The sequence below is a fragment of the Phyllosticta capitalensis genome (genome assembly GCF_038381095.1).
Source record: "Phyllosticta capitalensis strain CBS 128856 chromosome Unknown BKA78scaffold_11, whole genome shotgun sequence".
NCBI classification, from domain to species: Eukaryota; Fungi; Ascomycota; class Dothideomycetes; order Botryosphaeriales; family Phyllostictaceae; genus Phyllosticta; species Phyllosticta capitalensis.
This window is the reverse complement of record NW_027117449.1, coordinates 52,000-71,709: the sequence shown is the minus strand read 5'-3', so window position 1 is coordinate 71,709 and position 19,710 is coordinate 52,000. Positions and strand designations below refer to the sequence as shown.

The following is a 19,710-nucleotide window of genomic DNA, read 5'->3' as shown; positions in this document are numbered from 1 at the left end:
CGTATGATTGACGAGTCGTCGAGATTGTCGCTTTGGCATTCCTTTTCGGCAGGAACCGCTCGCTTTTGGCCCTCAAACCCCACCCCCGGCATCGGCTTGCACTATTGATTTCTTGCGAACAAGCTCAACCGGGGCGAAGGAAAGACGACTCGTACTCGTCAGTCGTCACCTTGAGTTCAATCCTGAGCCCTCGACGACTCCTGAGAGATTGGTGATGGCCAAAGTCTTATCCAGAAGTCTTTGCTCGTGGCGAGAAACTTGAGCAATAGGTAGGCTTTGACAGTTGCATGGATCTAACGTCATGGTCAGACATTGCTTTCTAGCGTGGGTGGAGTCGCACAAAATCCTCCGGATGGCCGATGGGATGGTCGCGTCCACGTCTAGACCCAAGAATAGTTCCTTTTTCCCATGGTGGTGCCATTCACCCGCGCCCCCCGGACACAAGATTTCTACCTTGTCTGAAGCCGGTAACAGGTCCGGAACGACATTGAATCCACCGGAGGCTGCAGCAACAAAATTCTTGGAGTTCGTGGGCGATTGAAACTCGCGATCACGTATGATACAGACTTCCAGTCACAATTTGCTTCGTTGAAGTCGTTTTTGCACGCACCGCGTTTCTCGTCTCTCCTGCTCTCACGTCCTTCCCAGTCTGGCAAGAGGTCAAGGCTTCTTCCTGGCCCTTGTGATACCAGCTCCAGTAAGCGGAGGTACCCCCGAACTTGGGGCCCCCAGCTGCGTGATGTGGTTGCATGAGTCGGAAGGTGCGATTGACGCGCCCACTGACCTGGGGTCGCAAAGTTCAACCATAGGACTAGGACCTTTTCGATGCATTCTTATTCTCACTTCTTCTCTCTCCTACGTCCTCGTCTTTACCCTCTCGTTCCTCATCTCCTCCGCCCCTGAATCTCGTTTATTTATTTTCACATTGAATTAAAGTCTTAATTCGACCCGAGCGAAGAAATGTTTACCGAAGCAGAACTTCTGTGGGCTGCCCCGGAACCCATACCCGAGAAACGCTCAGCCGAAGATGGAAACTCGAATCAGAGTCAACATTCACGATACCCCAGACTAAGCAGACCTGTACCGATGATACGACCGGTGTACGACGTTGTTGTGATTGGATCCGGATATGGAGGCGGTGTGGCAGCCAGCAGAATGGCACGAGCAGGAAAAAGAGTCGCGGTGCTTGAGTTGGGCAAGGAGAAATGGCGTGAGAGCTCTCATGACCCACGGCCGTCATTTTAGGACTGACAGAGATGTAGCTGGTGAATACCCAAGCTCTCTGGCCGACGCGATGCCAGAACTGCACGTATCAGGCAACGCAAGCAATCGGTTGGCGCAAATAAAAGATACCGAGTTCGGGAAGCGCACTGGATTATATCACCTCGTGCTTGGACAGGGCCAAAATGCGTTTGTGGGCAACGGTAGTCTCGACATGCCGCTCATGAAAAGACGTTGCTGACAGGCGGCAGGGTTGGGAGGCACGTCACTCCTCAACGCCAACGTTTTCCTCCAGGCCGACAGCCGCACCCTCGCTATGAGCGAGTGGCCATCCGAATTGCGCAAAGATGGAGCTGCTTTGGCTCCATGTACGCAGCCCGACCCCTATTCGATTTTCTCCCCCTGACGCTGGATAGATTACAAACGCGCGGCTGATATGCTGCAGCCCTCGCCATATCCCACAAACTACCCTCCGCTGCACAAGTTGAATGTGCTGGAAAAGCAGGCAAGAGCTTTGGGTCAAGAGCAAAACTTCTATCGCGTACCCCAAACGACTTTTTTCCATGACGGTCTCAATGCTGCTGGCGTGGAAATGAAGGCGTCGACTGGCTCGGGCCAAGATTGCACTGGTGTCAACGACGGTTCCAAGAATTCTGTCCTCATGAACTATATCCCGGACGCCTGGAACTGGGGCGCGGAAATCTTTTGCGAGTGTGAGGTGCGATATATCCGCCGCGACGAAGAGAAGGGGGGATATGTCGTCTTTTTTGCGTGGCATGGCGACGACAGAAACAAGTTCGGTGGTCAGTTCTACAGCGACCTTATGTGGGTTCGCGCGGTAAGTAGTGACCCAAAGGTCGTGCTGCTTTCGACAACTGACGCGTTGCCAGAAAGAGCTTTGCTTCCTCGCTGCCGGCTCCTTGGGAACGACCGAGATTCTGCTCCGATCGAAGTCGCGGGGCCTGAAGATGTCGAGGATGGTGGGCCAAAAGATGTCTGGGAATGGAGACATGTTGAGTTTTGGTAAGTCAGAGTCTGGATCAACTCTGGCAGATTTGCTGACTTTGACTTTGACAGGATACAACACTGATGAGGAAGTCAATGGTGTTGGTCAAGAGACACCGTCCAAAGAGAACCCGCCAGGCCCGACGATTGCCGGTATCATAGACAACCGTAGACCGGAAACGTCTGCCAACGTGCTAGACGGCTACTGCATCCAAGAAGGCTGCATACCCGCAGCTCTTACTCCTGTCATACGCGCGATGCTGCAAAGCTTACCAAAGGACGAGACGTCGGAAACTTCCACCCTGCACACTTTTCGCCAACTACTTTCGAGGACCCAGACCATTTTCAGGGGGCCGTATTCAAAGGGGAGCTCGCTCAACCGCACACAGACCTATCTGATCATGTCGCACGACAGCAATGAGGCAATCCTGTCGTTGGAGAACGACAAGCCGTACCTGCAATTTCTGGGCGTAGGCAGGACGCAGCATGTCAAGAAGCTGAATGAGGTGCTTGTGAAAGCGACTGCGGCCATTGGCGGTACGTTGGTCAAGTCGCCTTTTGAATCGAGCCGCGAGCCGGAAGCCATTACTGTCCATCCCCTGGGCGGCGCTATCATGAGCAAGGACGGAACTGGAGCTGGGGGCGTAACGAACCACTTGGGCCAGGTCTTTGCTGGGGATGGCAGCGAACTCTACGACGGGCTGGTCTGCGTTGATGGGTCGATTGTTCCAGTCGCCTTGGGTAAGCTCTCGTATTCCAACCCAGTGACTTCCTACCAGTGCTGACTACCTAGGCGTCAACCCTTTTGCAACAATCACCGCTTTGGCGGAGCGGTCGGTCGATATTTTGGCTCTGCAGCGTGGATGGACCATCGATCAGACTCCCAATGGACGACTGGACCTCTTTGGCAAACCGAAAAGGTCGTTCTCATTAACACCTGAGATGGTGAACGCGCAAAGTCTTGTTCGACTGGCTCCTAAGAGCGGCGGAGTGCGCTTCACTGAAATCCTAGAAGGCCATCTCCACATCGGCGACGACATTGGCGATTTTGCGGTGGCCAAAAGCGTCGCAAAGGGGTCGTCGAGTTCGGCAAGGCTCTATCTCAGCGTGGAAACCCACAGCGTCGAGAACTGTGAGTTGGCACCAACGGCAAGACCCGAGACTGAGCTGACTCTGAAGTGACTCAATCTTCCAACCCTACACCTTCACTGACCACAGGAACGCTCTCTTGCGCTGCTCTCTCTCAAGATCCCCTCCTTGTTCTTAGAGGCCAAGTGCAGTTCTTCTCGATCGACCGGACATTGTCCGACGCCACAAACTTTGTGTACAAGTTGACATTGTTGAGCACCAGGGGCGAGATATTGTATTTGACTGGCTGCAAGAAACTTGATTCCAACATGTCGTGGTCCATCTCGAACACTTGGAAGGCGACTACCACGTTGTACACAACCCTGTCGCGCGACGACGGCTCGCTGGCAGGAAGGGGCGTTTTGCGTATCTCCTGGCGAAATTTCGAGTCCGAGCTAAAAAGCTTTGCACCAACGACAAGCGAAAAAGGATTCATCGCGGGGCTGGTGCCCACTCTGGGCTTTTTGGGTTACTTTGCCCGGAATACCGCCAATTACTTCCTGGGGCCGTTCAGAGACCTGGAGTATGCTCGAAACTTGTCGACAAACGGTTACCTTCCAAAGACACCTCCAGCGGAGACAGTCACCTTGACCGCAAAAGACGGCGTGCAGACAACAATCAGGGTCTGGAATCCCCAAGGTGAGAAGAGTGCAGGAAGAAAGCTGCCGCTACTGTTCTTCCCTGGAGCTGCCGTAACGCACGAGATCTTTGCTCTGCCAACAATCGAGGTCAACACGGTCGAGTTCTTTACCAGCAGGGGCTACACTGTCTACGTCCCCAACCTGCGTTTCGGTGCCGTGCCGAGCTCAGAGGTTGGATACACGGCCTATGAAGCGCGGCTCGATGTACGCGCGGCCGCCGAGTTCGTCCGCAGTCGCCACGATGGCCGCAAGATGTACGTCTTGTGCCACTGCGTTGGCGCGATTGCGACGGCATCTGCTCTCCTTGACGGCACGCTGCCGGCGAGCTGGCTGCAGGGCTTGACGGCCAGCCAAGTGTTTCTGGCGCAATGGGTTGGCGCAGTCAATGCGCTCGCAGCGCGCACCTCCAGCCTGACCAAACTGTACACGGTACGTTTCGACATCAATCCTGCCTACCTGACGATAGGAACTGACAGCAACACCACAGTGCCTATCCGGCAACCCCTTCTACGAAATCATCTCGCCCCCCTCGCCCCCCTCGTCGCCCCTGCTCCAACAAGCCCTCGACCAGGCGCTGCGCTTCTACCCCGTCGGCGCCCCCGGCGAGCGCTGCAACAGCGCCGTCTGCCACCGCCTCTCCTTCGTCTTCAGCCGTCTCTGGGTCCACGCCAACCTGACCCACTCGACGCACTCGCAGCTCGCCAACTTCGTCGGCGGCGTCCACATGCGCCTGCTGTCGCACCTCATGGCCGGCGCGCGCGCGGCCATCGAGGCGCAAGCCGCGCCGCGCAACCAGGACCCCAACATTGTGCTGGATGGCGACGGCGGGAATATGGTGACGCAAGAGGGAGTTGAGCGGTTGAGGGGCCTGCCGATCCAGTTTGTCTGTGGGGGCGCCAATGTCGTGTTTACGCCCGAAGCCACGAGCTTGGCGTATGATTTGGTGAGGGATAGGTTTGGCCCGGACCTGTATCGCCGGAGGGTCGTGCCCAAGTACGGCCATTTGGATCTTTGGATGGGCTCGAAGGCGGATGTGGATGTGTATCCGCTGGTTGAGGAGCATGTGCGGTGGTGTGAGGAGAGAGGACCTGCCTCATAGTGAGGAGGAAAAGGATTTTTCGAAGAGCTCCCTGCGTCAAGAATTCCAGTAAGTTGCGGAACTCGCTCATGAATACTCCTCCCTATGTCTGTCTTGGAAGATTTGGAAATTTCATTGGATTCGAACGCTTCCTATCTTCAAAGTCCACGTGGAGCAAGAAGGCATGTCGCCGCGTCTCAAACGCTCCTGGTGCTCGTCTCTTGGACCTTGAATTAGCTCAGCCTTGGGCAGTGCGCTTGATCACTCCCTGTTTGCCGACCCTCCTCTTCTGCCTAGATGACGAGACAGCAAGACCAAGTCCGGACACGCACATATGATACCTCCATGCTCAAACGCAAACCTTCCATATCAAGAATGAGTATCCAGTGGCGCCGCAGTCATCCTTCCGGGAATGTGGTCCTCTTCTCGCCAACGACAACCCCCAAACGTCAACCACGAAACCTTTGCACCGAAGGCGGGATGCGAGACTTGGAAAACTCCTCACACTCGGCGCCGCCCTCCGCAAAGCGGCGCTTGCGCAATCCCGGGTCGTACTGGGAGGGATACTTGTCCACGGGCTCGGCGACGGGCGTGATCGTAACTTTGTCGGCACTAGCGACAGGCTGTGGAGTGATCGTGGAAGCCTTGCCGCCCTTCGACGGGCGCTCGGTAGTAAAGTCAATCTTGCCGGCAGGGGTTCCTCTCATCCACGAAGGGCCGGAAGTAGTTGACAGCTTAGAGCCGGAGGCAGATTCGGGGAGAGGGCTCGAGCGTGAGAGGGCGGCTGCATCCTGAATGACTTGTCCAGCATTGTGGTCGGGAAAGGGAAGCTCAGCAGTTGCACGAATGTTGGAAGAAGGGGCGCTGCCCTCATGCTTCGGCGATTCGCTGGTTCCGGAAGCGCCTGCGAACGTTCCAGGTCGACCTCCAAGGAAGGCGTAGAGCAAGCTTTGGTCCGTAGAGACAGGAGGAGTCTCCTCGAACTTGAGCTTGTCGACAGAAGCTTCTAGCTGAGTAGAAGCAGATGGTCCTGTGGAGTTGGCGGATTCCTTCTCCTTCTGCGCGAGCCGCCGCGACAACTGAATAATCCTGATGCCATCCTCTTTCTTTGCCTTATTGTAACCTTCAGAATAGCCGCGCTCAAAGCCTCCCTCCCAGCCAGCTTTGTGTGCCTCCGCCCGGATTGCGTCGAATTCCTCCGTGCGCACGACATCTTCATCCGCCGCCTCTCGCGACTCGTTGTCATCGGCTCCTTGCTCACCGGTGGCAAGCCTGGCGGTGCGCGCTTCTTTGAACCACAGCTGTTGCGCAGTGGGAAACTTGATATGGCCGATGCCTCGAAGTCTCTCCGCCGTTTCGCGGCAGAGCTTCTCCCATTGCCATCCAGTCTCCAGGTCCTCAAAGTCGGGGACGTCGAATTCGTCGTTGATGGCGTCCAAGACGAATCTCTGGGCTTCCCTTCGGTCGTAGAATTCCAGAGGGCGCGACTGCACGGGTATTTCGAGCGCTTTCAAAAGACGGTTCTTCCAGAGGGCCTTGTACTCTGTGCCGAGTCAGTGAAGTACCGGAGTTGAAGGAGGGCGCATAACAGTACCGGCTGAGCCTGTAAAACTCTCGACCTTTTGCCGGGGCATCGTGTTGGTCGCTTGCGCCTGGTTGCCGGCTGGGCGAGGTTGCGCAGAGACTTGTTGTTGACCACCGGGAGCCTGCAGATGCGCACGTCTCGCCGCGTCCGTTCCGCTCGTAGCCATGGCGCTCACTGTGAGCTTGAAGGCGTTGGCGGTGATAAGGGTGTGGTGGAGTTTTGAGGTGGATGGCTGTCGAGGCAGACGGTCGCCCTCACAACCAAGTCAGATGACTGTCGTGCGTACGTGTGTTGAGGAATTTGTCTTGATACTCCGATCACTGACTTTATGTTTGCAAATTCAGGAGTATGAGGTGACCAAGGAGCAGCCGTGCACCTGGGAATGGGTGACTTCGCCGTTACTTGGCAGTCGCAAGTAACGTTCAATTATTCAAGTTCAACGAGGTATGGTCAATAAGAAATCGCAAGTTTTTGCACTGAAGACCCAGGGAAGATAACTAGCCAATCTCTCCCACACTGATCTTGCCCAACCCAAAAAGGTACCTGCCTTCTAGCCCCCTCTATTACCAACTGAACCCCTATCCTGCAGCGCCAAGTCCAACGCAGCCACGGTGCTTTTTTGAACGCTAAACCCAAGCCTCGCTCCCAGGTATCCAGAATGCGGTGCCGACGGATCTTTCCAACGCTCCGTCACCATCGACGAATACGTATCCCTTCTTGGGCCGAGACCAACACATTTGGCGACGCGTCGGAATACGTAGCGCGTCAATGACCCTACCCTAAATTGGATCATGGTTCGCAGGGTCACTTTAGTCTCCTTCTCGCCCACGATAACTCCCTGAATGCTCAGGAACGGAACCTCTTCACGGAAGGCGGGTCATCACAGTCCGCGCCTCCTTCAAAGCGGCGCTTGCGTGACACAGGACCGGACTGGGGCGACTTCTTGTCCAAGGGATCGGCGACGGGCGTGGAAGGTCCATCAGATGGAGCGGGTCCACCCTTGAAGAGGCCCATCACGCCAGACAGGGTAGGATTGAGAGTGTTCTTGGTGCCGGGCTGAGTCTCTCTCTTGACATGGCCAGCAGTGGAGGCCGTGGACTGGGTAGCAGGGCTGCCGGAAAGGACTGAGCGGCCGAAGGGAGTCGACGTGCCGAACAAGGGATGTGCAGAGCTCGGAGTAGCGGGAGCGATCTTGCCGACGGGCTTCTTGCTCGTCCATGAGGCCGTAGGAGTCAGCTTAGCGAAAGGACTTTCAGCTGGGGCGTCGGTAGCAGTCGACTGAGACGGCTTGGGCTTGGGGGATTCGACAGAAGGGTTCGAACGCGAGAGATCGGTCGAGTAATCCTGGAAAATATGGCCGGCAAAGTGCTTCGGGAAGGCTGGCTCAACGGCAGGCTGAGGGGCAGCAGGAAGGACGCTGCCGTCACGTTTGGACGAGTCGCGGGTCGATGCTTCGCCGTTGTTCCTAGAAGAGCCGGCCAACGGGCCTGGGTTGCCACCAAAGGCGCGAAAGTGAGTCGGGTCGGTGGCGGCAGACTTTCCAACGTCCGGAGTGTTGATGGGTTGAGCGAGCTGCGTGGCCGACGAGGATGCCGTCACGTTGGCGGGTTGCTTGCATGCGAGCTGATTGATTTGCACCATTGCCTGTGAGAGCGCCTCAGCTCTCCCCTCCACCTTTCCCAGATTGTAGCCTTCAGTGCGGCCGTTCTCATGACCGGAATCCCAGCCGGCCTTGTATCCTTCAGCCCGCTTGGCATCTCCGTCCACGGCGTCTTGGGTTTCGGTGTGAGCGGCGTCTTGCTGAGCTGCGATCCTGGCAGCGTGCTCTTCCTTGATCCAAAGGTCGCGAACGCTGGGATAGTAGATTTTGCCTTCGGACTTGAGCTTTTCGACAACATCCTGGCACACCAGCTGCCACTTCCAAGCCACGTCCAGGTCTTCAAATACTGGAACATCAAGCTTCTCTTTCATAGCCGCCGCATACGACTTCAAGGCAGCGTCTCGGCTCCAGAATTCCAAAGGACGATCGTCCACAGGGACTTTGAACGCTTTGATGGGATACATCGCCCAATGTTTTCGCTGCTCTGCGCCACATTAGCCCAGCACAGGAAGATGAGAGAGGGGATAGAGCTGTACCAATAGTGCCGGTGAAACCCTCAACTTTGCGGTGGGGCGCCGTCCTGTCCTTCGGAGAGGGGCGAGGGGGTGCCATGATGGCCAGTGGTTGTTGTGGAGTTTTGGAGGTTGAGTGTGGGAGGTAAGAGTTTTTACGTGGGTGGATGTCGAGGAGGCAGGCACGCAGGCGTGACTTACTCAGCGCTCGCCCTCATACATGTGTTAGAGACTTGGCCATGAAGTGTTAAAAAGAGCTTTTCTGAATTTGGTCAAAGTCAGATCACGGACGGACAAGGGACATTAGGGTGCTCATGAGTCTGGAGACTTAGCCATAGACAGCCATTCACAGGAAGTGCTTAATATTCAAGTTCGACAAGGTATGTCCAGGGAGCATTCGTGCATGTATGCAATGGAGACTTAGTGCAGCTATCTAACCAATCTACTACCACACGGGTCTTCCTGTCTCCCTGTATTGGAGTTCTCTAGTCTGTCCGTCTTCTTTTCTTCCTCAACTCGAGAGGTCGTTTACAGCACCCAATTCCATAGCCACTCGACGCTCGCTTCAGATTCCATCGCCACGAGCCTTCTTCGACATTTGCAGCTCCTCATTCTCAAGATTACTCTCCGACAGGCGGCGCTTCGACTTGCCCTCAAGGCCCGCAGCTCCCTTCGGTGAGAGGTGCTCTGGGTTGCTGAACGGGTTATTCATCGATCTGTAGTCCGCGAAAGCACCTGCATGCTGAAAAGGCTGCTTGGAGGCTACCTGGCCAAGCTGAGTCCTAGTAGAACCGAAAACAGTCGATGGAGTCTGACTCTGGGACGGGGACGGAACTGGACCTGAATGTTGGCGCGGAGTCTTGTCAAAGCCAATATTGGGCGAGGTCGGCTGGCTTTGCAACGGAGATGTCCGAAGACCTGGGTTGCCGAAGGGGCTTCCGAGAGAAGGAAAAGAGAAGTTGCCGTTCCGGCCCAGTGAAGCGTGTTCGGCAACATGATTCGGGCCTGACAGTGCAGAGGGACGCTGCGGACCGACAGCAGATGCACTCAATCCGGCCGATGGTGACTTGAGCTCTAACGAGCGATGAGAGCTCATATCAGGAGTCTTGACGAAGGGACTTCCACCCACGACAGACTGTTCAGTCTTGCTGCTTCCGCAAGGCATCGAGTCCTCGAGCGCCAGCTTCTTCATGCTTTCCACTGGATCCATAATGTCCACCGAGTCGTTGATTTCTGTCATGTCGGTGTCTGCAGTGTGAGCAGCGGTGCTTTGCCCATGCGACGTTCCATGATCACCATCGAGAGTAGGTGGCTGGTTGCGGAGCAGCTGCATGGCTTCTGCCATTGCGGCTGCTCTTCCAGCCTCGAAGCCTGCCTTGTATCCTCTCTGATAAGGTTCATCGCAAGAAGCTGAATGATCTTTCATGGCATCTTTGGCCTCTGGTCCCTGGATTTGTTTTTCGTCTTGATCTTGGTGGGCTAGAACTTGTTGCATAGCTTGTTGGACTTCAGCTTCTTGGGCCTGAGACTTGGCTTGTTCTTGACCTTTGTTTTGTTCCGCTCTTTGCTTCTTGGTCGGAAAATCGATGTGCCCTTCAAGCTTCAGGAAATCCAAAGTTGAGCGGCATTAGCTCTCCCACGCCTTTTTGAGTTCCGGCGTGTCGAGGGCGGGGAGACCGTGCTTTGCGCTGACTGTGTTGACCATGAACTTGTGGGCTGCTTGTCGGAGGGAAAACCGCAAAGGACGCTTGGCTACTGGCACCGCCACACATTCGGACAGACGTGATCCCCATTCCGCCTTGAGGGCTGAGTATGTCAGCAGGATTTCATTGAAGGAGGCTCAATGGAATTACCTTTTTTGACACCAACCCTGAGTAGTCGCGATTGTGTCCATCATGCGATCGGCATCTTGTTCTTGAGGCGATGGCCGGGAAAAGGAAAAGTATTCCTTCGAGACAAGGACTTTCAGCGCCTCATCGCACAAAACGCCCATCGCTTTAGCCTCAGGATCGTTCTTGAATACAGGAATCTCAAATGTTCCACTGATGGTGCCTCTCAAATGCATGCAGGCAGTGCGCTCATCTGCAAAAACGCGGAAGTTGCGAGCACGGCGAATTTCCTCGTAGTGTGCAACGATCTTGCTGACCCAGGATTGCTTGATGAGATCTATGAAGGTTAGCAGAGCGCACGACATGTATTCGGGGGAGGCAGAAATACCGTCGTCGAGATCAACAGGGTTTCTGTTAAAATCCTCAGTCTTGACGGCCAGGTCGTCAACCGCCATGTCATCGTCCATGTCGTGTGAGGGATCCATGAGGGCTTGCTGGGCGCGCGCTAGACGTTGTCGTGAAGGGGAAGGAAAGACGTCAAGCGCGTGAAAACTTTCTGGGCGGAAAGCGAGCGGCTGGCGTTGTGTGTGGTGGGTGAGTGACAGGTAGCGGGTGCTCAGCAGGTCGAGGCAGGCGCGACATCCTCGCAGCACTGCCGTCAACAACACCGCTCCGCCCGACCAACACTTGAAAGTTAACACTTGAAAGTTAACACTTGAAAGTTAACACTTGAAAGTTAACACTTGAAAGCTCATAATCCATCGCCAGTACCACTACTCTCAGGACGATACCACCCTTAAACACTGGATAGTTCTTGACAGGCATGACTGCCTAAATGCACTGCTATTAATACAGCACCTTCCTCGCTCACTGACACTCAACACAAGTGGCGGAATGCTTCTTGTATGGGTAGAGTCGCGATACGCAAAAGTTCAAAGAAAGCTTCTTGACTACACGTGCCCAAGTCTCTAGCTCGACTTGCTCCTTGCACTGTAATGGGTGTTAAGGCAAACAAAAAAGTTGAGGACCGCCGAAGGGCAAAGGCGACAAGAGGGGGGGAAAGGAAAAGAAAAAAATGACAAAAAAGTGCCATCGCTGAGAATTGAACTCAGGTCTCTCCATGGAGTCCTAAAGGGGCACTTACTACGTAAGTTCGCCACCTACCGGCATGAAGTGTGATACCACTACACCACGTTGGTCGTTGTTGGATGTGATCTGAACTTTTGAAAATATAAAGCTAAACAACAAGTTCAGGCTGGGTGCGAGATCTTACCTCGCCGTCCGACAGTCCAAGTCTTCCTCTCCTGATTGGTCATCCGTCGCAGCTCCAGCAACCTCACCTCCTACCTTCACCACCACGGTGCTTCGGCTTCCAAATGAAATGCAGTTCGAGGTAGACGTGTCCTCTCTAAGCTCTAGCCCGCCACCAATTCATGCTTCAACCTGGCCTCCCACCTACCTCCCTTCACTGTTGCAAGACTTCAGCAGCTCGTCATGGATACCTACATGACCACCCCGTCAATGCAGACCTGGGCTCGATCGTCTACACGCAACTCCCCCACGCCCTTGTGCGTGCCACACGCCCCACTCTATCCTTCTCAAGTCGGCGCGCGCCACACGTACACAGCCTTGGAACTGCCAACTACCAGCAAGAATATACATCACAAAATTCATCCCTCATTGTTTTATTATCAGAAGCTATTGTGCACCAGAGACTTCGTGGGCTGTCTATGCAATCCCACGCGCTCTTTCTTGAACCAAAAATGCCGTCATTGGCAGCAATTATGGCAGGCAAGCGCGACTTACTCAGCGCACGCCCACAACAACAAAGTCCGACCATGTGTACATGTGTCAAAGACTGTGCTATGATGATTCAATCAAAATTGTTTTTTTGCTAAGTGAAATAGTGTATGTACACTCAAGAGGCAGTCGTGCGCCTGTGCATGGGAGGTGTTGCAAAATATAATTCGGTCAAAATACCCCCCCTATTGACGGGGCCCTACTTTTGGCGAATCAACGCCAATTTTCTTGCGCAACAGGAGGCTTGCCATTATTTTGTAGACAGTAGCAATGAGTGTTCAAATATCGAAAGTTCAATGGGGCATGATCAAGGAGCACTCATTCCTTTGTGCGCTGAAGGCATTCTGTTGGCCATAGAGGTAGGAAGACAACTCATATATTCTGGGGGTATACCATGCGTCATTGTTCTTGGACATTGAAGACACTCTAATCTTTAACACTCCCTTTGATTGCGCAGTACTGACCAAGTCTTAAATGTATGCACACATGAATGCATTAACGCTAGCTGAAATAATTCTTGACTTTGTTGTGCTAAGGGCGAGTGCTGAGGGCGAGTGCTGAGCAAGTCGCACCTGCCTGCCTGCCCGCCTGCCTCGATAGAGCGGCTGCCTCTTCAACGTCCAACCACCTGAGATTTTTTTCGCCACACTTGACCTCCAAGACTCTACATCAATCACCATCAGTCGACATGGGCACCTCGAAGGGCAAAGCTCCAACGAAAACGCTCGCCGGAGCGCCCGCCGGAGCCGAAGCCCAAGCCATCCCAGCACAACTTCCTCCAAAGGACGCGCAGCAGAAGACCTCTGGGGCGCAATCTCGCCTGGTTGGCAAAGCCACTCAAGGAGAAGCCTCGGCAAAGACCCGAGAAAGGGTTGAGAACTTCACAGGTTCTGTCGGTACTGCTTCCCAATTGCCTCAATAAATTTGTGCATTTCTGACCAATGCAGACAGCAAGGCCCACTGGAGCAAACGCCTGCTGGAGGCTTTCCAAGTCCCTACCAATCAACGGCCTCTGAAGCTCTATGATCGAAGCGCGGCGGAAAATTTCATTACAAACACCATCAACGAGCGATTCGAAGTCCCAATCTTTGAGAACCTGAACACAGGCTGGGAATGGCAACTTCTGTGCGACGAGCTCTTGGATACGCTCAAGACCCAGGGCCGAATCACTCACGGCAGTCGTCGAGACGTCTGGTTCAGGGAAGCCCGTTCGGCCAAGTTCACGGCTGAGAAGGGGCGCGACAACACAGGCTCGCAAGACGCAGCTAAGGAAGATGCCAAACAGGCAATGGCTGTAAAAGCTGCATTCAAAGCCGGCCATGAAGAAGGATACCAGAGCGGAATGTGTGTTGGAAAGACAGAGGGACACGAAGAAGGATACAAGAGCGGAAAGGTCGACGGCAAGGCCGAGGGACGCGAGGAGGCAATGTTGGTGATGCAGCAGGTGATGCAGCAGGCAATGGAGCAGCTCCGTGAGGTACAGCCCGTCAACAACACGGCATCCCCGTCCTCCAAAGGGGAGGATGGATCCCTCAACGCCACGGTATCTTTGTCCGCCACACTGGTGGATGGATCTCTCGACAATCAGGAGGTCAAGAACATCGAACCTGACAATCCAAACCCTTGCAGCGCCTCTGCAGGTCAACCGGAAGCGTCGACAGACGCTGCTGGTTCCAACAGCGAGCCTCCACTTCTTGCGTCGTCCGAACGTGAGGGTATTGTCTCCTCTGCGGAGTGTCCCACGCCCGCCGAGCCTCCCTTTCCGAGTCCTGGCACTCACAGCAAACCTCCGACTCTCGACTCGTCAAAACGTGAGGGTAGTGTATACTCTTCGGACTCTGCGGCGGCCTCTGAGCCTTCCTTTCCCAAGCGCCGCACTGGACACGCCTTGCAGCTGATGCAGTCAGCCACGTCCGAATCCTCTTTGAATCCTCCGACCAGACACCCTCTCGACCCGCCAGCTTTCCTAAATCGCTTCACTGGACGCATTGTCAAAGATACCACCAGTTTCTCGGCTTCGAAGTTCCCCGCCAAATCATCCGAGTTCAAGCCTTCACTGTCCACTGCAATCTGCCAGCCGAGCGAGAGTCCCTTCGCGCAGTTGGCGCCCACGACTTCGTGGATGAAGGACAAGCTCCCTGCCGCTGGCAAGATCCGTTCGGCCACCATGCCCCCTTCATTCGAGGCATCGACTTCCCCCAGTCACCCAGCGTGGATGAAAAACAACCCCGCTGGCAAGATCACTCCCGCCTTCCCGAGCCCTGCGCGTCACTCATTTGGTGGATCAACTCCTTTGTGCCCCCCAGTCTCCTCTGGTCGCCCAAACACAAAGTCACTGCCGCCTTCCGCTGCTGGCGTCGAGGAAGCGCCCCAGTTCAACACCAAGACCGCTACCGATCCCACCCCTTCCGTCACATGGGGCCCTCGCTCTGGTGAACCGACTACGTTCTCCAAATTCTCCAAGCCCGGCGCGGAGCCCGTGGACAAGTCTTCCCCTCAGTCTGGTCCCACGTCGGCATCGCGCAAGCGCGGCTTTGCGGAGGGCGGCGTCGAGGGCGTTGAGTTTTTCGAGTCCCGTTTGCTGCATGATTTTAAGAGGCTTCGCCGTTGAGGGTGCGTTGTTGACGTTTGGGCTGTTGTCGTGGGCGGCAGGAAGACCCTGTTTTGGGTACTAGCGAGAGTCGAGGGTCATTGGCAGAGCGTTTGGGGGGTTTTTGGTGGGCGGTAATTGGACTTTGCGTATGGGGTCGGGTGCTTCTCGTGGGCGTCGCTGGAGCTGGACTTGGTAATGACTGGAGCACGCAGAAAGAAAACAGGGGATATGCTTCGGCGGGATTGGAGATGGGATGGACCGGTCAAGTATCTCTCTTATGCCTTGGCAAGTAGATTAGCAGAATTCAAATTGAAAGACTCAGATACGAGTACAAGGAGCGTTCGAGACGTGTCGTTGTCCAAACGTGCATGAGAGGCACAAGAGCTGCCAGAGTTTGACAAGGCATCGTCAAAGGAGCATTCAAGCGCGTGTGTATTCAAGACTTAGTGAACCTGTCTACCCAAGCGACCATGCAGCAAAATCCACCAAATCCTACCTTCCCCAACCACCAAAGCGTGGCCAGCCGGCCAGTAGTCCTTGTTTCCCCATATCACTGAGTCCGGGAAGTCGTGACTACTAGCAAGCACTGGATCCGTTTAGCAACTGCTTCAAATTCCATCACCACCGCAAGCCTTCTTCGGCTCGCGCGCCTCTTCAGAGTCAAGATTGTGCCACGGCAGGCGGCGCTTCGGCTTGCGGCCAGGGCCGGCAGCTCCCGTCGATGGAAGGGACTCTGAGATGTCGGATGGGCTCTTTACAGAGGTACGACCCAAGGGAACACGCGCTTGCTGGGACAAGGGCTTGAAGATTGACGGGCCAACTTGACTGCCACCAGTGAGGACGGAACCAGTCGAGGCAGGTTGATGCTGGAAAGGGGATGGAGTAAAACATGAGTGGCGAGGCGTACCCTGATCAAGGCCAAAGCCTTGGGAGGCAGGCTGCGGACTGATAGCATATGTACCCCATCTGTTGGATAGTGGCTCGAGATCGGACGAGCGATGCATGTCGGGAGCGATGACGATGTCCGTAGCTCAAAGGAGTTGTCCGGTGTTGCTGCCTCCGCGAGTCTTGATGTGTTCGAGAGCTTGGTCGTTCATTCTTTTCAGTGGATCAATGGTGTCGATCCTGCCAATGCCAACATCTGCAGTCTGCGCGGAGACGGGGCCGGGAGCAAAGGTGCTTCGCGTATGGGCTGTGCCAGAATCATCACCGAGGGGAGGCTGCTCGTTGTGGACCAGTTTCGTAGCCACTGCCATTCCGGCCGCTTGTCCAGCATCGTTTCCGACCTCTCGTCCAGCCTTTCGCGCATTGTGTAGTCCGGCAGCAAAGCCAGCCGCGTGTCCTCGCTGAAAGCCCGCCTCCCAGGAAGCCAAGTGTATCGCCTCGGTGACTCTGGTCTCTTGTTCTTGAGCGTGTTGTGGGACTTGACCCTGAGCGAGAGCCTTTGCTTGAGCGAAATCTTCCGTTATCTCTTCAGCTTCAGCTTGAGCGCGGCTGTCTCTTGTTGTCTGTATTCTTTGTGGGTCGGAAACTCGAAGTGGTCGTCGTCTTTGAGCGCTTGCAAGGCCTTCTGGCACATGTGACGCCACACCTTCTTGAGTTCAAGCGTGTCGGTGACGGGAAGAGTGCGCTTGGCGCTGACCGTGTTGATCATGTAGCAGTAGGCTGCCTCTCGGTTGGAGAACCGCAGGGGACGCATGCCTTCTGGGACTGCCACATCACGCCACAGATGCAACTGCCATTCGGCGCTGATACCTGGGTTTGTGAGCATGATTGTATTCAAGAAGGTCCGAAGAGAAGTACCTCGTGTCGCAGGGACAGGATCTTGAGTAGCCGCAGCGTTGCCTCTCGCCGTCATCCGACCATCCTCAGTACCGTCGTGCGCCTCGTTGTAATTTTGAGTACAGTGGGCGCATTGTCCTGAATAACAGGGCAACGGAACAAGAAAAGCCCGAGGAGCGATCATGCTGATGTAGCCCATCGAGACGAGATCTTTCAACGCCTCACGGCACAGAATTCTCAGTGCTTCAGCATCGTTATGGTGTTTGAACGCAGGAAGCGGAAGCCGTCCGCGCATGATATCTTGCAGGTACTCGTGGGCCATGCGTTGATCTACGAAAGGGCGACGGCGACAGGTTTGGCCCATCTTGTCGTACTGCAAGACGATCTTGCGGGTCCAGAATCGCTTGACATAATCTGCAAAGATTAGCAGAATGCTTGGTATGAATTGGGTGAGGTGCGAGTACCATCGTTGAGGTCAAGAGGGCTGCCATCGAGATTCGCGATACTGGCGACCAAGTCGTCAGGCAAACGTTCCATGATGACTCACTCCCTGGACGTACTGGTCCGATTTTGTCGTGAATTGAAGGTGTAAAGAGAAATGTAGGAAGAGATGGAGAGTTGGGAAATTTTTTCTTGTTGGCGCAGGGCGAGCCGCCAGAGTTGTGGGTGGCAGGTGGCAGTTGCCCGGCTGGATGTGGCAGGTGCAACTGCGTTTCGGCGCCGCCGTCAACAACACCACCAGCAGCACACAATGGAAACGAAATTCGGTAGCTCGGCTGACGCGTGCCCTCAGGCGCTGGTGACCGCCTTGAGCAACTTGAGCTTGATGGCTCCTCGTGTATTCCCTTGATCTGCAGTAGCGATGAGCAAAGTAGACACTGAAGACGCTCAAGCAAAACGAAAGACGTCAAGATCACAGAAAGGGCAGAGGGAAAAAAAGAAAAAGAGCAAAAAAGAATAACAACGAAAGCCACCGCTGAGAGTCGAACTCAGGGCTGTTGTCCGCAGGTACGTCCAATACTCCTGGCCATTGGCACGGTGTCGAATTGTAAAGGCACGTCCTGATGGGATCGGTTTGCGCGCCTCCGATGCACCAGTGAACTTCCGTCGTTGCAATTGAGCTGAACTTTTAAAAATATAAACATGATCAAAATATCAGGTGTGGCCCAAGTCCTACCTTCCTACACTTGGTGTCCCTCTACCAAACTCAACCCGTCGCCGCTCTTTCTTGTAGGCTTGCCTACTCCCTTACGCAAGACTCCCGCAACCTCACACACTTCTCGATGGACCTAGGAGCTCCGCACTAACTTCGGCTATGACATTTTGACTGACAGCCCCTCTTTCATGACTGATGGAGGTCTAAGTCTGGGCGCTGGCCATGTCGAGCTCGGGCTCCATGGCGATTCCCTGGGCGCGCTCGCCGGCCATATCACGCTCGGGATCCATGGCGACTCCCTGGCCGCGCTCGCCGTGCTTGATTGCAAGCGGTTGGGCGGCCATGTTGAGCCCGGGCTCCATGGCGACTCCCTGGGCGCGCTCGCTAGGCTTGATTGCAAGAGCTTCCTTAGAAGCTTGCTCATCAATGCGCACGTAGCCTGCAGAAACGAGCTTATCGTAGACGCCGCCGTCACGTTCGAGTTTTGACCAGATTTAAAAGCGCCTGAAGGCTGGTTTGGTTCTTGAATATTGCGAGCGAGATTTGTCCTCTCAATCTCGAAACAATCCAGTCGGTAGCGGGTTCTTTGCGCGTAAAAACCCGTGTCTGGCCGTACAAGTCAGGATGATCTATTGCGGCGTCGTAAGCCCGCTCGGCCCAGTGCTTGAAAACATCTGACGGACGGTGTAAGTAGAGTTCTTGAGAGCGTGCAAGGCAAACATACCTCCTTTGAGCCTTGGGAGATCTTGATCGTCGTCCTTGTTGCGCGACTGGTGAGACATGGCGACTCCTTGGCTGTGCGCAGGCGTAGAGAGGGATGGAAATTTTCAGTGCGAGGTTTGGAGGCGGACTGTGACAGGTTGTGGACGGTGAAAGGTTGTGGGCTGCGGCGGTAGGTGGGTGGGCGACAGTAGCAGCTGGCCGGCAGAGGCAGTCGTGACTTCCTTGAGGCGCCGCCAAATAACACCCTCCTCCTCTCAAATAAACACTCGACACAATCGAAGTATTCAAATGCTCCTCTTACATAAGCAGCCATACCACACTCTCGACTGCTCCTAGGGTGAATGTGCTCAGGTACCAACCACCCCATCCATTATCAGACTGGGTTGGCCTGAGGGCACCACACGCCTGTCCGTATGAACCTAAACACCCAAAACCCTCAGATCAAGCAAGAAAAAAGACTGCTGCTTGCCAATTAACAGAGAAAAAGAAGAAGAACTCCTAGAAGACTTCCTTGAGTGAACGTGTCGCCTGGTCAACAATTGGACGCGAAGTAACGATCAGCAGCCGACGAACAGTACGCGCCGTCGCAAAGAAAGGAAGGGCGAGGCGAAGGGCGAAAAAGAGCGAAAAAAAAGCGAAAAAGGAAAAAAGACAGGAAAAAAAGATGGCGCCGAAGGGAGTCGAACACAGACCTCTAGCTCCCACAGATGCTCCATATGCGCTCCGACTATGTGTTGGATATTACGGAGCTCACAGCTGGATAAAGAAGCAAGCAACTTACGCCGCAGCGAAGTGTTTGTTGAAAGTGACCTGAACTTTTGAAAATATAAAGACGTACAAAATCGATCGGGTAAGCTCAGGGTAGGGCCTACTTACGGTTGGACGCACTGCGCTCGTCAATAGCCTATTTCTGGCCTCGGCCTCTACATGCAAGCTTGACCACTTCAATGAAGCTCGCTGCCTCTCACTTTCACCACCACGGTTCTTCAGCTGCCAGCCAGGTGACCATCAACCGTGCTACATACTCACCACCCTGGCGCAGCCTCTCCGCTCAACT

At 54.8% G+C, this 19,710-nt stretch overlaps 7 protein-coding genes and 1 non-coding gene across 8 annotated transcripts; 2 read left to right on the top strand and 6 right to left on the bottom strand.

The window, feature by feature from the left end:
* Positions 1-960: 960 nt before the first annotated feature.
* BKA78DRAFT_257660 (uncharacterized protein) lies at positions 961-5,094 on the top strand (the record flags this gene model as incomplete). Its single annotated transcript, XM_066885209.1, has 9 exons — positions 961-1,210; positions 1,263-1,427; positions 1,473-1,589; positions 1,638-2,059; positions 2,112-2,244; positions 2,299-2,967; positions 3,020-3,358; positions 3,406-4,424; positions 4,483-5,094. 9 exons carry the CDS (start codon positions 961-963, stop codon positions 5,092-5,094), a joined length of 3,726 nt encoding a protein of 1,241 aa, XP_066739494.1.
* A 428-nt stretch (positions 5,095-5,522) lies between these two features.
* On the bottom strand, positions 5,523-6,824 carry BKA78DRAFT_299189 (uncharacterized protein; the record flags this gene model as incomplete). Its single annotated transcript, XM_066887021.1, has 2 exons — positions 5,523-6,616; positions 6,668-6,824. The coding sequence occupies 2 exons, from the start codon at positions 6,822-6,824 to the stop codon at positions 5,523-5,525; spliced, it is 1,251 nt and encodes a 416-aa protein (XP_066739493.1).
* Positions 6,825-7,504: 680 nt separating this feature from the next.
* On the bottom strand, positions 7,505-8,722 carry BKA78DRAFT_299188 (uncharacterized protein; the record flags this gene model as incomplete). The annotated part of the gene is made up of 1 exon (XM_066887020.1): positions 7,505-8,722. One exon carries the CDS (start codon positions 8,720-8,722, stop codon positions 7,505-7,507), a length of 1,218 nt encoding a protein of 405 aa, XP_066739492.1.
* A 613-nt stretch (positions 8,723-9,335) lies between these two features.
* Positions 9,336-11,084, bottom strand: BKA78DRAFT_299187 (uncharacterized protein; the record flags this gene model as incomplete). Its single annotated transcript, XM_066887019.1, has 3 exons — positions 9,336-10,370; positions 10,464-10,576; positions 10,640-11,084. The coding sequence occupies 3 exons, from the start codon at positions 11,082-11,084 to the stop codon at positions 9,336-9,338; spliced, it is 1,593 nt and encodes a 530-aa protein (XP_066739491.1).
* A 602-nt stretch (positions 11,085-11,686) lies between these two features.
* On the bottom strand, positions 11,687-11,798 carry BKA78DRAFT_t165. Its single transcript has one exon. It is a non-coding gene; the product is annotated as a tRNA-Arg (tRNA).
* Positions 11,799-13,087: 1,289 nt separating this feature from the next.
* BKA78DRAFT_356338 (uncharacterized protein) lies at positions 13,088-15,010 on the top strand (the record flags this gene model as incomplete). Its single annotated transcript, XM_066892044.1, has 2 exons — positions 13,088-13,295; positions 13,347-15,010. 2 exons carry the CDS (start codon positions 13,088-13,090, stop codon positions 15,008-15,010), a joined length of 1,872 nt encoding a protein of 623 aa, XP_066739490.1.
* Positions 15,011-16,455: 1,445 nt separating this feature from the next.
* On the bottom strand, positions 16,456-16,982 carry BKA78DRAFT_324471 (uncharacterized protein; the record flags this gene model as incomplete). Its single annotated transcript, XM_066889294.1, has 2 exons — positions 16,796-16,982; positions 16,456-16,747 (listed from the first exon to the last, which is right to left on the bottom strand). The coding sequence occupies exons 1-2, from the start codon at positions 16,971-16,973 to the stop codon at positions 16,458-16,460; spliced, it is 468 nt and encodes a 155-aa protein (XP_066739489.1). The 5' UTR covers positions 16,974-16,982.
* A 774-nt stretch (positions 16,983-17,756) lies between these two features.
* Positions 17,757-19,455, bottom strand: BKA78DRAFT_382877 (uncharacterized protein). The gene is made up of 2 exons (XM_066893051.1): positions 18,655-19,455; positions 17,757-18,369 (listed from the first exon to the last, which is right to left on the bottom strand). Exons 1-2 carry the CDS (start codon positions 19,018-19,020, stop codon positions 18,088-18,090), a joined length of 648 nt encoding a protein of 215 aa, XP_066739488.1. The 5' UTR covers positions 19,021-19,455; the 3' UTR covers positions 17,757-18,087.
* Between the last annotated feature and the right edge of the window lie 255 nt (positions 19,456-19,710).

Coding starts and splice junctions, on each gene's coding strand:
- BKA78DRAFT_382877 (XM_066893051.1), bottom strand. CDS start 19,020: ATGGGGTGGTTGGTACCTGAGCACATTCACCCTAGGAGCAGTCGAGAG. Junction 18,370..18,654: donor TCTCCCAAGGCTCAAAGGAG/GTATGTTTGCCT, acceptor TCGTTTCTGCAG/GCTACGTGCGCATTGATGAG.